The 12341-nt window shown below is 53.8% G+C and overlaps 1 protein-coding gene across 1 annotated transcript in view; it reads left to right on the forward strand.

Moving 5' to 3' along the window:
* The first annotated feature begins 2099 nt into the window (after window positions 1-2099).
* Window positions 2100-12341, forward strand: part of PARD6G (par-6 family cell polarity regulator gamma) — a 105799-nt gene continuing 95557 nt past the window's right edge. Inside the window, exon 1 of the mRNA XM_029221339.1 lies at window positions 2100-2299. Coding sequence (XP_029077172.1) covers window positions 2228-2299 — 72 coding nt within the window. The 5' untranslated portion in view covers window positions 2100-2227. The remainder of the gene's footprint in view (window positions 2300-12341) is intronic.

The raw sequence follows: 12341 nt of genomic DNA on the forward strand, positions 1-12341 counted from the left end.
ACTGGACCGTCAGGGAGGGCCCCTCTTGTTTGCTGTTTTTGACTGGGTATTACTTAGTGAACAAATCTGAAAGTCTTAAAATAGGTGAATTTTATCTCACTCACATTTATAGGCATGACAGATGTATATATATATATATATATATATATACTCACAGTTCCTATTTACTTTGTTATTTTTTCTGTCTATAGAATTTAATTAGTATTTCACAACGTGTTTGCATTCGTTTCACACACACTCTCTCTCTATATATATATATGTATATATACATAAAATGTTCTGAAAATTTGAGGGGTTATATTGTTTTCTAAATTTGTTCTTGATTACATTTATTTTTTTTAACGTAGTTTAATTGTGTTTTTTATAAATTTATTATTTATTTATTTATTTTTGGCTGCGCTGGGTCTTCGTTGCTGCACGTGGGCTTTCTCTAGTTGCGGCGAGCCGGGGCTACTCTTCGTTGCGGTGCGTAGGCTTCTCATTGCCGTGGCTTCTCTTGTCGTGGAGCACTGGCTCTAGGCGCACAGGCTTCAGTAGTCGTGGCACGCGGGCTCAGTAGTTGTGGCTCACGGGCTCTAGAGCGCAGGCTCAGTAGTTGTGGGGCATGGGCTTAGCTGCTCCGTGGCATGTGGGATCTTACCGAACCAGGGATGGAACCGGTGTCCCCTGCACTGGCAGGCGAATTCTTAACCACTGCGCTACCAGGGAAGTCCTTGATTACATATAAAACCATAGATTTAACTAACACACCCTTCTGTATGTATAATAATTAAATTAGCATGTTTGTATTTCCTCTTCCTTTTCCTCCTATGAATTTACACTAAGAAAAATTATATAATAAACTAAAATTGGATTGTAAACTCGTATAGTATACTTTATAATAATTTTGAAACACCTATTTGCCCTGTGTTCTTAACTTCATTACAAATTCCTCAAGAGCGAGGATGTTGGTTTTGGCAGCCCCGCCTCCCCAGCTCTCTAGATAATAAGTACTCATGTCATTGCTAACAACTGATGACCTCTTTCTCCTAACATGTTCTTTTTTCTACCAGCCTTGGCAGAAGTCTTCCTTCTCATCAGACGGGCCTATACGATGCTTCTGACCCTTCCCTATCCCTTTACTTCGGCCTATGCTGGATTATGCCTTAGGAGTTTGCCTCCGGCAGAACCTTCGCCCAGACTATCTACCACCTGGCAGCTCCTACGGACACGTGAACCCAAGGGCGTCACGCCTCCGATGATTCCCCTATTATCCAAGACAACGTTAAAGATCACCCCAGATCAGCCCCCTTCCCTGGCCGACGGGTGGAGGCAAACAAAATCTTGGCGGGAGCGAGCAAGGGAGAAAAAGCGTGGGCGCCGAGGTGGGAATGAGGCGCCCCGCGTGGGTCAGCGCGGCGTCTCTTCCCCGCTCTTGATTTTGCGGACTGGAGCACGCACCTACCCCGTCGCGGCGTCTTTGGGGGCGGGCCCGCGGGGCGGGGCTGGGGGAGGGTCTTCAGGGCACAGGGCGGGGATTGACGGCGGGTTCGGGGGGCCGGGTCGGCGAGCCCTGGGCGGGGCGTTGGGTGAGTCCTCGGGGGCAGGGGGCGTGTCCTCCAGACTCGGGAGGTGGATCCTCAGGGCGTGAGTCTGGGCCTTGAGGCTCGTGGGGCGGGTCCTCGGGAACGTGAGCCGGTTTTCTCGGCGTGGGGCGCGTCCTCGGGGAACAGGTCCTCGGGACGCGGGGCGGGGACAGGCGACTGATCCACGGGGCGCGGAGCAGGACGTGGGCCCTTGGGGCTCGTGAGGGCGTGCACTCCGAGCTCCGGGCGTGTCCTCGGGGTACGAGTGCTGGCGACGCGGGGCAGGTCGTCGGCGCGCGGGGCGGGGCGTGGGGCCGGGTTCTCTGGGTACGGGGCGGGGATTGGCGGCGGATGCTCTGGGCGCGGGGCGGGGATTGGTGGCGGATACTCTGGGCTCGGGGCGGGACGTAGGTTCTAGGGGCTCGGGGGGCGGGTCCTCGGGGCGGCGCGCGCCGGCTTCCCCTGCTCCTCCCGCGCGCGGCCCCTGGAGTGCCCAAGGCGCGCGGCCAGCCCAGCTCGGGCCGCTGCACTCGAGCTGCCCCGCGGCCGAGCGAGCGCGGGCCGGGGTCGGGGCCGCGGCGGCGGGTATTGCACCCAGGGTCCTTCTGCAGCCCCCGTAGCGAGGAGCGAGGGCGAAGACGAGGCTAAGCGGGGCCGGAACCATGAACCGGAGTTTCCACAAGTCTCAGACCCTGCGCTTCTACGACTGCAGCGCGGTGGAAGTCAAGAGCAAGGTGAGCCGGGGGCCGGCGGTCTGCGCCCCCCACCCCCGCGAATGAATGGGCACCCCGAAGGGGACTGGGAGGTGCGAGACGGAGCGGCGCCAACTTTGGAACGCGGCGCCGTCCGTGGGATGTGCAGGGGTCCCGCGATCCTTCCCGCCCCTGCGCGCGCACAAAGCCCGGCAGCCCGATAGGGTTCAGCTGGAGCCCCGGCGCTCGGAGGGCCGCGCGGCCGCCTGACCCTTCGCGAGAGCGGCTCTTTTGTTCCACAAGCTGGCGGCGACCCGGCGCGCCGCACGGTGGAGGGGCGACATTTCCGGGGCGACCCAGGGGCTGCTCGGATTCGGGGCCGTGGAGGGGCCTCGGGGGCCCGGGCCAGGGGAGGGCCCTGGCCGCGCCGCCTCCTTCATTGCGGAGGAGTCTCGGAATCGGTGAGGGGAGACGGGCAGCCGGTCCCCGATTCCCGGACCGGACCCCCAGCCCCCGGTCCGGCCCTCTGTACCAGTCCCTCAGCCTCCCGGCGCGCCCCAGGCCCAGACTGCCCGGGCGCGCCGGGCCGGCGGCCCCTCCCGCTGCCCGCGCCCCGGCCCCAGCGTGCCCGAACTTGCGGGTTGCTGTGCGCGTTTGGGTAATTGGCTGATAGGATCTGGCGCTTCTGCCCTTTGCGGGGGCGGCTACTTCGCGGCAGACGCTTTTGTCTGCGAGGGTCTCAGTGGTGGACCCCGCGGCAGAGGAGGAGTTGCAGTTGTTCAGGGTCCTGGAGGGAGGGGGCCCAGCTTACCGCTGCCTGGGATCCGGCTGTCGCCCGTTCTCTGCGCGCCCCCCGCCTCGGTCAAGCAAGGCGGAGGCAACTGAGTGGTTGGTGGGAGGGGGCCGGACCCGAGGGTGGGCTCTGACCTCCAACTCTGCGCACGCTTGGGTCGCGGGGCGTGTGTGCCCCGGTCCGGGAAGACGAACCCGGCGGCCCCCTGCCTGGGTTGCCCCTACCGGCCAAGGGGGGTGCTTTGGCGTAGGAGTTCCGGGGCTTCCTCCGAGGATGGGGGATTCTCTGCGGGAAGCCCACTGCAGTGAGTTGCGGCATTTCATCACCATCTTGTTGGACAGTCTTTTTAGGAACCCCTTATCTCTAACTACCCCGTGTGCTAATTCTGGGACCCTCGCCCCGCACTCCTCCCCGCTTTTAGCCCCAGAGTGCCCACATCCCCGGAATCAGAAGTGCCCGCTGTGAGTTGCGTGGGGGAGAAGAACCGACAGGCGTGAGTGGGAGCCCCAAATAATTGACGTTTCTTCAACTCAGTGGGAAGGTGGCTTTGTGGAGCTCATTGTCGCCTGCAATAGCCACTGAGCCCGTGTGGTGTTTCGTTTTAACTGTTTATTTTGAGATCATCATAGATTAACACGCAGTTGTGGAAAAGAATACAGAGACTTCCCCAAAGGTAACATCTTGTATCACAGTGTCGCATCCAGGACCTCATCAGACTTGTTCACGGGGTGTTTTTGGGTCACACACTTTTGTCGTATGCTCATTCCTGAGACCCAGCGCGGTCACAACACAGACCACTTCGAACGCAAGGGTACCTCCTGCTGCCCTTTCACAGTGGCAGTTTGGTTCTAAGTGATTAACATCGCATGCTGTTCCTGAGTCTCACTGGCCACATTCCCTGTGCTCAGTAGCCACGGGCGGCTTGCAGCTGCCTGACCAGATTCAACTCCAGAGGGTCCGTCCAGAGGGACAGCCCTGGAGGAAATGCCCTCACCAGGCCTTATCTTGCAGTTCTGCACTGTGGACACTGTGAGGACCCCTGGGGACTGGAGAGTAGGCGTCTGCCATTGCCTCTCCTGGGGAACTGGGGGCTGTGGGCGTTCGAGTGGCCCAGCGGGTTGCCTCAGGCTGCCCCACCTTCTTGACTCCCCAGTGAAGAAGGGGCACTGCCCCATGGCCCAAGCCTGGGTTCAAGTTCAGATGCATTGAATGCTCCACCGGGGGTGAGTGGCAGAGCGAGAGTTTTGGTTGAATTTGGGAGCACCCCTGGCAGGCCACACCAGCCTGGGCCCTGCTGGTCTGGCTGGTTATACACACAGCACCACGACTGACCCCCGCCCTTTTGGAAGAGGGGGCTTGCCTTACTGTTTGTCCAGAGGGTCCACGTGGCTCGTGCGTCTGTACACGCCCTCCCACCCACCCACTTGGTAGTGAATACTTGCACGCATGGAGTCCATCTGTGCAGGGAGCGTTAGTCCAGCTGCTGATGTCAAAATATGGGAGGCCAGACGTTACGACAGCGATGTCTTTCCACCATCTAAAGGTAGCACCGTAACACCTGGGTTTGTATGTGGAGAAAGTGGTGCTCGGGAGCTGAGTCCGGCCGGTTCTGCCACCTACCCTTTGGAGTTTTCACAAGTTATTTAACTGTTCTGAGCCTTAGTTATTTCATCTGTAAAATGGTCATTGTACCTATTCCGCTAGCCCCCCAGGATCAAATGAGGTAATGAATGTGAAGTACTTTTAAACCGCAGAGCACCCACAATTGTAAGAGTTAAGCACTGCAGGTCAAGATTCTGTGGCATTTCAGGATATCAGGTCTGAAAATCTGATCCTCTCATAATTTTTGGCATTAGCCATCTGCCACAGCTGGTCAGTTCCCAAAGCCTTGGAGGCAGAGACATTATCTTGACCTGGTGAGTCTTCCCCATCGTATAGCCCCTGGCTCTCCCCCAGCATTTCTGTTTTAATACCTGTGATGCATCTATTTCTCTCCCCACCAGCTGCATTTCTCTGCACTTTGGAGTATAATTGCTTTACAATGGTGTGTTAGTTTCTGCCTTATAACAAAGTGAATCAGCTGTATGTATGCATATATCCCCATATCCCCTCCCTCTGTGTCTCCCTCCCACCTTCCCTATCCCACCCCTCTAGGTGCACGCACTTCTGACTCCCCAGTTCTGGTTCATGGGGCCGCCATTTCACACTCACTCTTTTTCCTCTCTCCCTGTACGACCTGCAGTGGGGAGGGGCTGTGCAGCTGTCTGCGGGAGCATGTTTCAGGCCGAGGGGAGCAAGTCTTGGCCCATCAGAGGGGCAGCAGGAAGGCCAGTGCTGGGGGAGGGGTCTGCAGGGGCAGAGTAATTGGGGATGACTTGTTTGAGGAGAAGGCAGAAGACCGCCCGGGGCCATTGCGAGCCACAGGCCTGAAAAGCCTAGAGGAGCACAGCTACCCATGTCCGCAAGCTGCTGTTCACTGAGCCCTCACCCTCTGGCTGGAGGCCCCTGTGTTAAATGAGGCCCGTGTTGTCCCGGTTTCCTTACCCCTCAGGCCTCATCCGGTTCTCTTCAGCCTCTGGGTCCCGTTTATGTGGCTTTCCCCCCACCTGAAATGTTTTCTCGAAGAATCTGCCCTATCCTGACCACCCTCTCCTACAAGGCTCATCTTATGTCTTCACCAGGCCAAGCCTTCTGCATCCTCTGACCCCTTCCCCGTGTTTCTCTCATCTTATGGCCTTTGTCACGGTGCTGGTGACAGGAACCCAGGACTGTGTTTACACCCCCATGGCTTGTTGTGTTCATTGTGTGAGGGGAGAGTAACACCTCTAAAGGTTTTAATCCAGTTTTGGCTGCTTGGTTTAGATAATGTTGGAGACTTTTCTGCATTCTAAACAAATACATTATCATTGTAGAAAATGTAGAAACCATAACAGGCACAAGGGGGTAATTCTCACATCCAAAGTGTGGTCGCATGTCCTTCTGACCCTTTATATATGCATGTATACATGCAGATGTCTTTGTTTTACAGAATCAGAGTCATATTTTATAGGTATATTATTCTGTAGCCTTCAAGTTTCCGCCTTGAACTTAACAGTGAAGTGTTAAGTGTTTTCTCATGTCATTAATAATTTTAGAAAACATATTTTTGAAATGACTACGTAGTATTCCATCTTATGTGTAAACCATAATTAATCTAACTAATATCCTATTGGGTTACTTCCTGTTTTGTCCTAGAATAAACAATGCTGTGAATAGCAACTTTGCATTTAAATCTTTATATAAAGAGTACATATAGAATGTATATCATAAAAAGTATACAAAGAGTACTGATTCCCTTAATTCAATGCAGAAATTTTATTATGTCTTTAGGACAGATTCCTAGAAGTGAAATTACTAAGTGAAAAGTCTGCACATTTTTAAGGCTTTGAGTACATATTGCTGAATTTCCTTCTAGAAAGTCTCTTCTATACATGTGTACCTTGTTGCATGTCTAGCCCTCTCCCTCCCTCCAGTCCTGGGTATTTTCTTATTCTATCCCCATTTAATTTGTATTCTTGGGTTATTAGTGAATAGAAAATTCTTATATTTGTTAGCTATTTTATGTCTATTTTTAGCTGCCTGTTTCCTTCCACCCTTCTTTTCTTTTCATTAGTGTTCTTATTTTCTACTGAGTGATGGAGCTGCTTGTCCCAGGAGATTTTCCAGTCAGTGCAGATGGTGCTAGGTGACAGTGTTCCCTGTGGTCCCAGATCTTGTCCCTGCTGAGGTTGTCGGCTGCCTGGCCATGCCCTTCCATCTGGGGGCTGGAGCCTGGGCCAGGCCCTCCCCATGGGGTGGCTGGGCACTTGTCTCCTGTGGGCCAGTTGAGAACCGCCTGACACAGTTTGACTCACCTCTGTGTTTGGCTACACCCTTTTAAGATTCCGGTTTTGTTGTATCCGTGCATGTCTGTGTTTAAACAGGTTCGGTAACTTGATTTGGGAAGTTGCATCTAGAGGAGACTCTCATTAGGGACCCAGGTGGGGAGTGTCAGTCTGGTGGGCATGGATGGTGTTGCAGCCCACCTCCTGTGGGTCTGCGACCCGTGAGCAGCAGAAAGCCCTATGGGCGTTCCTAGGGGCACCCCAGTTAGCAGGGGTTCAAGCCCTTTCCTAGGACCCATGACATTTCAGATAGAGGGCTCTTCCAATTTTAGGGAAGGAAAGGAGTGTCAGGGCCTGGGAGATGCAACCATTCAAGGTTGCTTCTAGGTGTCAGAAGCTCTAATGTTTGTGAATCACATCCTGAATCGGCGAAAATAGAGAGGCATCCTGCCCCTTTCCCATGAAGGGGCCTCCTGGACTTTTAGAGGCAAGCAAGGAAGGAGCTTGGAATGACGATGGCAGAGGCGTCTGTGAAAGGGGCCTCAGGGGTCTGCGAGTTGCATTTGGTCAACTAGCTGTTTCCATGTTTATAGGCTCCCTACTTCCTATCGGCAGATTTCTCCTCAGCTGTGAACCTGGGGAGCAACGTGAGGTGCTGTGCCCCTTTCTAGCCCCAACACACACCTGGTAGCCCTCCTCTGAGGCTGCCCTGAACACACTAGGGGTATAGAGATGGTCCAGGCTGGATGCTGCGCTCTGTGTGTAGGTTGCATTCAGAAGTATTTCTTAATATTTGGTTAACCACATACATATATATTCTAAATACATTGCAAATAATAATTCATTAATCCCCATCACAGCCTTGCCAGATGGGCTCTGTTATAGCCTCCCTTACACAAGAGAGCACTGAAAAGTCAAGGTGGCTCCACTAACCTGGCCCAGGTCAGGGAGCTCAGGCAGTTCGGCTCCAGACCCCATGCTCTTTACCATGAACGGTCTGTGGCCCTGTTGGAGGAGGACTGCTGCCCCTCTCCCTCTGACAAGCCCTCAAGTCCAGGTCCGGATACTGACGCAGGTGTTCACAGCTCACCCCGTGTAGAATGAGGCAGTCCCTCTCGGGCTGTCTGGATCTGGAGTTTGGAAGGGTTAGGCCTAGTGCTTTGCGGGGAGGAAGCTCTACTTTTCTTCCATCCGGGAGCAGTTTCTAGCCGTGTGGCCTTGAGGGAAGTCCAGTGTTCAGTAGTCATTCTTAAAAGCCTGTCATCCATTGATGTATTCATTTACTGAGCAACTACAGTGTGACAGGTGTGGGGTTCGTGCTGCGGTACAAAGGTAACCAAGACAGCCAGTATCCTCACCTTAAAAACGTATGATCCAGTGAAGGATCAGTCACTGATGGGCATATCGGAGTGGGTGGATGCGGGGGTCCTTCATTCTGATATCCGAAGTATCACCAAATCCACAGTTTCACACCTTGAGACCAGAGGTTTCCGGTGCATCCTGGCTGTCTTGCCCACATAGCAAGAGCAGTCGGTGCTCGGGCATCCAGGAGCTGCTCTTATCTTCTCTGGCGTCAGCAACAGTGGTGCCCCCACGGGTTGGCGTCAGCAACAGCGGTGCCCCCACGGGTTGCTTTGAGATGAGTCAGAGCATCTTCTCCCCTCCTTGCTTCCAGAAGCAGCTGGGCTCTGGTCCCCACTTGTACGCATCTGGGGACTCTAGCTCTCTCCCTGTGCTACCTTTCTCAGTAGCACGCTCCAAGGAAAACATTCAGCGGCTAAAATGTGACAAGCAGTGCTTTGCATGCAGTAGGTGCCCAATAAATGTTAGTTGAGTTGAAATCAGATGATTTTCCTGATAGCTGCTAGTTCAGAAGTGGTCTGTCAGGGTACTTGCAAAAAGAACTGCTTTTTGGGGCAGGTGACCAAAGCTGGATTCACCAATTGACTTATTCCCAGGGCATCTCTGAGAGGGGTCAGGGGCCTTGTCATCTGCCTGCTAGTGCCCCGGAGGGGAAGGGAGAGAACGGGGTAGCAGATGAGCTGAACAAAGAAGAGAAAATTTGGAAGTTCAAAGGAAGCTGATTTAAAAGTCCACGTGGACACCGCTGCTGTTGTTAGTGTCTCCTTATTTCCTTAGTGGTAAATTGTAGGCTGAGAGCTGCAGGGGCCCAGCTCGGGGCATGTCGTCAGAACCAGCTCCTGTGCATCTCCACGAGTGCTGCCCACCCCTCTTCCCTGTAAACCCCACTGGCCCTACCTGCTTCCTCTGCCAGAGCGCCTGGGCAGCCCTGTGTTACCCATAGGTTAGGGGTAGCAGGACAGGGCTCTCACTGTTACAGCTGGGACAGCAGTTACCTTCGATGCCTCCTTTCCCTGTCCCCTAAGTTCAGTGCTTGCCAGGTTCCTGGGGTCCAGGGATATGTGTCCCGCACCCCACCATCCGTCTCTCCGGCTCGCCAAGACTGTGTTCCTCTGGGGCTCTGCAAAAATGCTTGCTGGTAGAGGAGACCAAGCGGATGGGCTCCTCTCACCATCCCCAGCCAGAGCATGTGCTCTGTATTTTGGGGTATATGTGTAGCTTTTTACTTGAGGGAAGTAAAAAAAAAGCTTTTGCCGCTTAAGGAGCCTCCTGCATGGCCCATCCCTGTTAAATTCTTAGTTTGTCACCCACCCCAGGTCCACGGGCTGACCGTCTGCAACCTGATCCTCTCCTACACTTATGCAGGAAGCTCTGCCATGCCTCAAGGCTGAAACAGCTGCCTTTTCAGGAAACTGTTCCAACCCCGCCTCACACCAGGGAATCTCCTGTGTGGAGTGCGGTGTGTGTGACAGTGAAGTACACTAATCTCAGGCGTGTGGCTTGATGAAATTTTACATGTTTGCACACCCGGTGAGCACTGTGCACACACAGTGTGGGACATTTCGGCTTTCAGGAAGTGCCTTCGTGCGCTGTATAGTCAGCCCCCATCCCCAGTGTAACCACCAGCAGGGTCTCTGTCACCAAAGATGAGCGTGCTGGTTGTCAGGCGCGATGTCACAATGCAGTCTGTGTCCGCAGGGTCCATCCGTGTTGTGTGCATCCAGAGATCTGTTTTTTATGGATTTAAAGTATTCCTTTGTGCAGAAGATGTGTATATATATACAATGGAATTTTACTCAGCCATAAAAAGAAACAAAATTAAGTTATTTGTATTGAGGTGGATGGACCTAGAGACTGTCATACAGAGTGAAGTAAGTCAGAAAGAGAAAAACAAATACCGTATGCTAACACATATATATGGAATCTAAGAAAAAATGGTTCTGAAGAACCTAGGGGCAGGACAGGAATAAAGACGCAGACGTAGAGAATGGACTTGAGGATACGGGGAGGGGGAAGGGTAAGCTGGGACGAAGTGAGAGAGTGGCATGCACATATATACACTACCAAATGTAAAATAGATAGCTAGTGGGAAGCAGCCACAGCACAGGGAGATCAGCTCGGTGCTTTGTGACCACCTGGAGGGGTGGGATAGGGAGGGTGGGAGGGAGGGAGACGCAAGAGGGAGGGGATATGGGAACATATGTATATGTATAACTGATTCACTTTGTTATACAGCAGAAACTAACACACCATTGTAAAGCAATTATACTCCAATAAAGATGTTAAAAAAAAAGTATTCTTATGCATCCGTCTGTGTTGCTGGAGGTCCAGGCAGCCAAAGCCTCCTGTGAGCTCCCCTTCAGCGTGCTTGTGAGTTTCACTAGCCGTTCTCGATGCTGCTGGGGGCTGGTTGGCGGAGGCCCTGGTCAGGCTAGCGCACAGCCCACTGTGGCTCTTCTGGAGCGTCAGGTGTGCGGGCTCCGACCCTGGACTTGGGTGGATTTGGGTGGAGCAGCTGTTGTAGGGTTCTGAGGGTTAAGGAGTTCCCGAAGGCCTTGAGCCACAGCTTATTAATAGGTTGTTGATTACTGAATCCAAACAAATGAGGAATTTGTCTTACAGAATTGAAGGGCCTTCCTAGTCCTTCCTTTATTTATTTTAAAAAATATTTATGTATTTATTTATTTGGGTTGTGCCAGGTCTTAGTTGCAGAGCGCGGGATCTTTAGTAGCAGGACGCAGACTCTGAGATGCAGCATGCAGACTGTCAGTTGTGGCACGCAGGCTCTGAGATGCGACACGCAGACTGTCAGTTGTGGCATGCAGGCTCTGAGATGCAGCACACAGACTCTCAGTTGTGGCACGCAGGCTCTGAGATGCGGCACGCACGCGGGATCTAGTTCCCCGACCAGGGATGGAACCCGGGCCCCCTGCATCGGGAGCGTGGAGTCCTGCCAGGACTGGCCTGCCAGGGAAGCCCCCCCCCCCCCGCCCCGGTCTTTCATTTAATTCTGCAGTTTGAGTTGCTTCTGTCCTGCCTTCCTCTGCCCCGCTTTACCCCGTACTACCTGGCGTGGGCCCTTCTGGTGGGCCAGGTGCTCGGGGAGAAACTGAGACACGACATGAACAAGGACGGGCCTGGTGCTGCTTGACGGGTCCAGGACAGCTCGTGCCACGGTCTCTTTCTTTCTTTGAATTTTATTTTATTTATTTTTTATACAGCAGGTTCTTATTAGTCATCTGTTTCATACACATCAGTGTGTACATGTCAATCCCAATCTCCCAGTTCAGCCCACCGCCGCCCCCCCCCCCCGCCACTTCCCCCCTTGGTGTCCGTACGCTTGTTCTCTACCTCTGCCACAGTCTCTTTGGTGACGGTGCACAGTTGTCCTTTTGAAAACTGTCTGAGTTTCCCACGCGGAACGAAGACCCCCACGGCGGCCTTGACCGTGGCGGGCTGTGGAGCCAGGAGCTTCACGTGGCCTTCACCTAGGGGTGTCCCTGTGTCGTCCTGCAGCTCACCACTCGCACACCTGAGGATGTTGGTGAGCCGCACCCTTTGCCTTCGGGAATTTCTTTGCTCTCCCTGAAAGTCCTGCCTAGTGATCCGGCATGTTCATTTTCCGTTTCACGGCGTGAGTGTGCCTGTCGAAAGCTGGATTGTATGTCCGTCAGTCTACAGAGCAGATCTCTCTGTGCCTTTGCTTCCGAGACAGGACGTGGGGCACTGATGCACAGAGGCAGAAAGCCCCCCCGACGGCCTCCTTTGGGGGTGCGTGTTGCCATGGAAGGACCCTGGGGTCCCTGGTTAAGGGCTGTGGAAAATAACTGTGAGGACCATTAAGCGGCTGTCTTTCCATGGTCAGCTATGCTAGAGGAACTGGGAGACTAAAGGAATGTTCGCGTCCTGTTCTCCACGCTTGGGGGCCTGAGCGACAGCTTCCCCACCCACAAGCCCTGCCCTTACTTCCCTCGCTGGCCTGGAATGATGACGGGCTGCTGCTGTGGGGCAAACTGCTCTGCCTGCACGAAGGTCCTTCGCACAGAGGAGGAGGCGGCCCCTGGCT

Source organism: Monodon monoceros, unplaced genomic scaffold (genome assembly GCF_005190385.1).
Source record: "Monodon monoceros isolate NGI ecotype Baffin Bay Population unplaced genomic scaffold, NGI_Narwhal_1 Super_Scaffold_1, whole genome shotgun sequence".
NCBI classification, from domain to species: Eukaryota; Metazoa; Chordata; class Mammalia; order Artiodactyla; family Monodontidae; genus Monodon; species Monodon monoceros.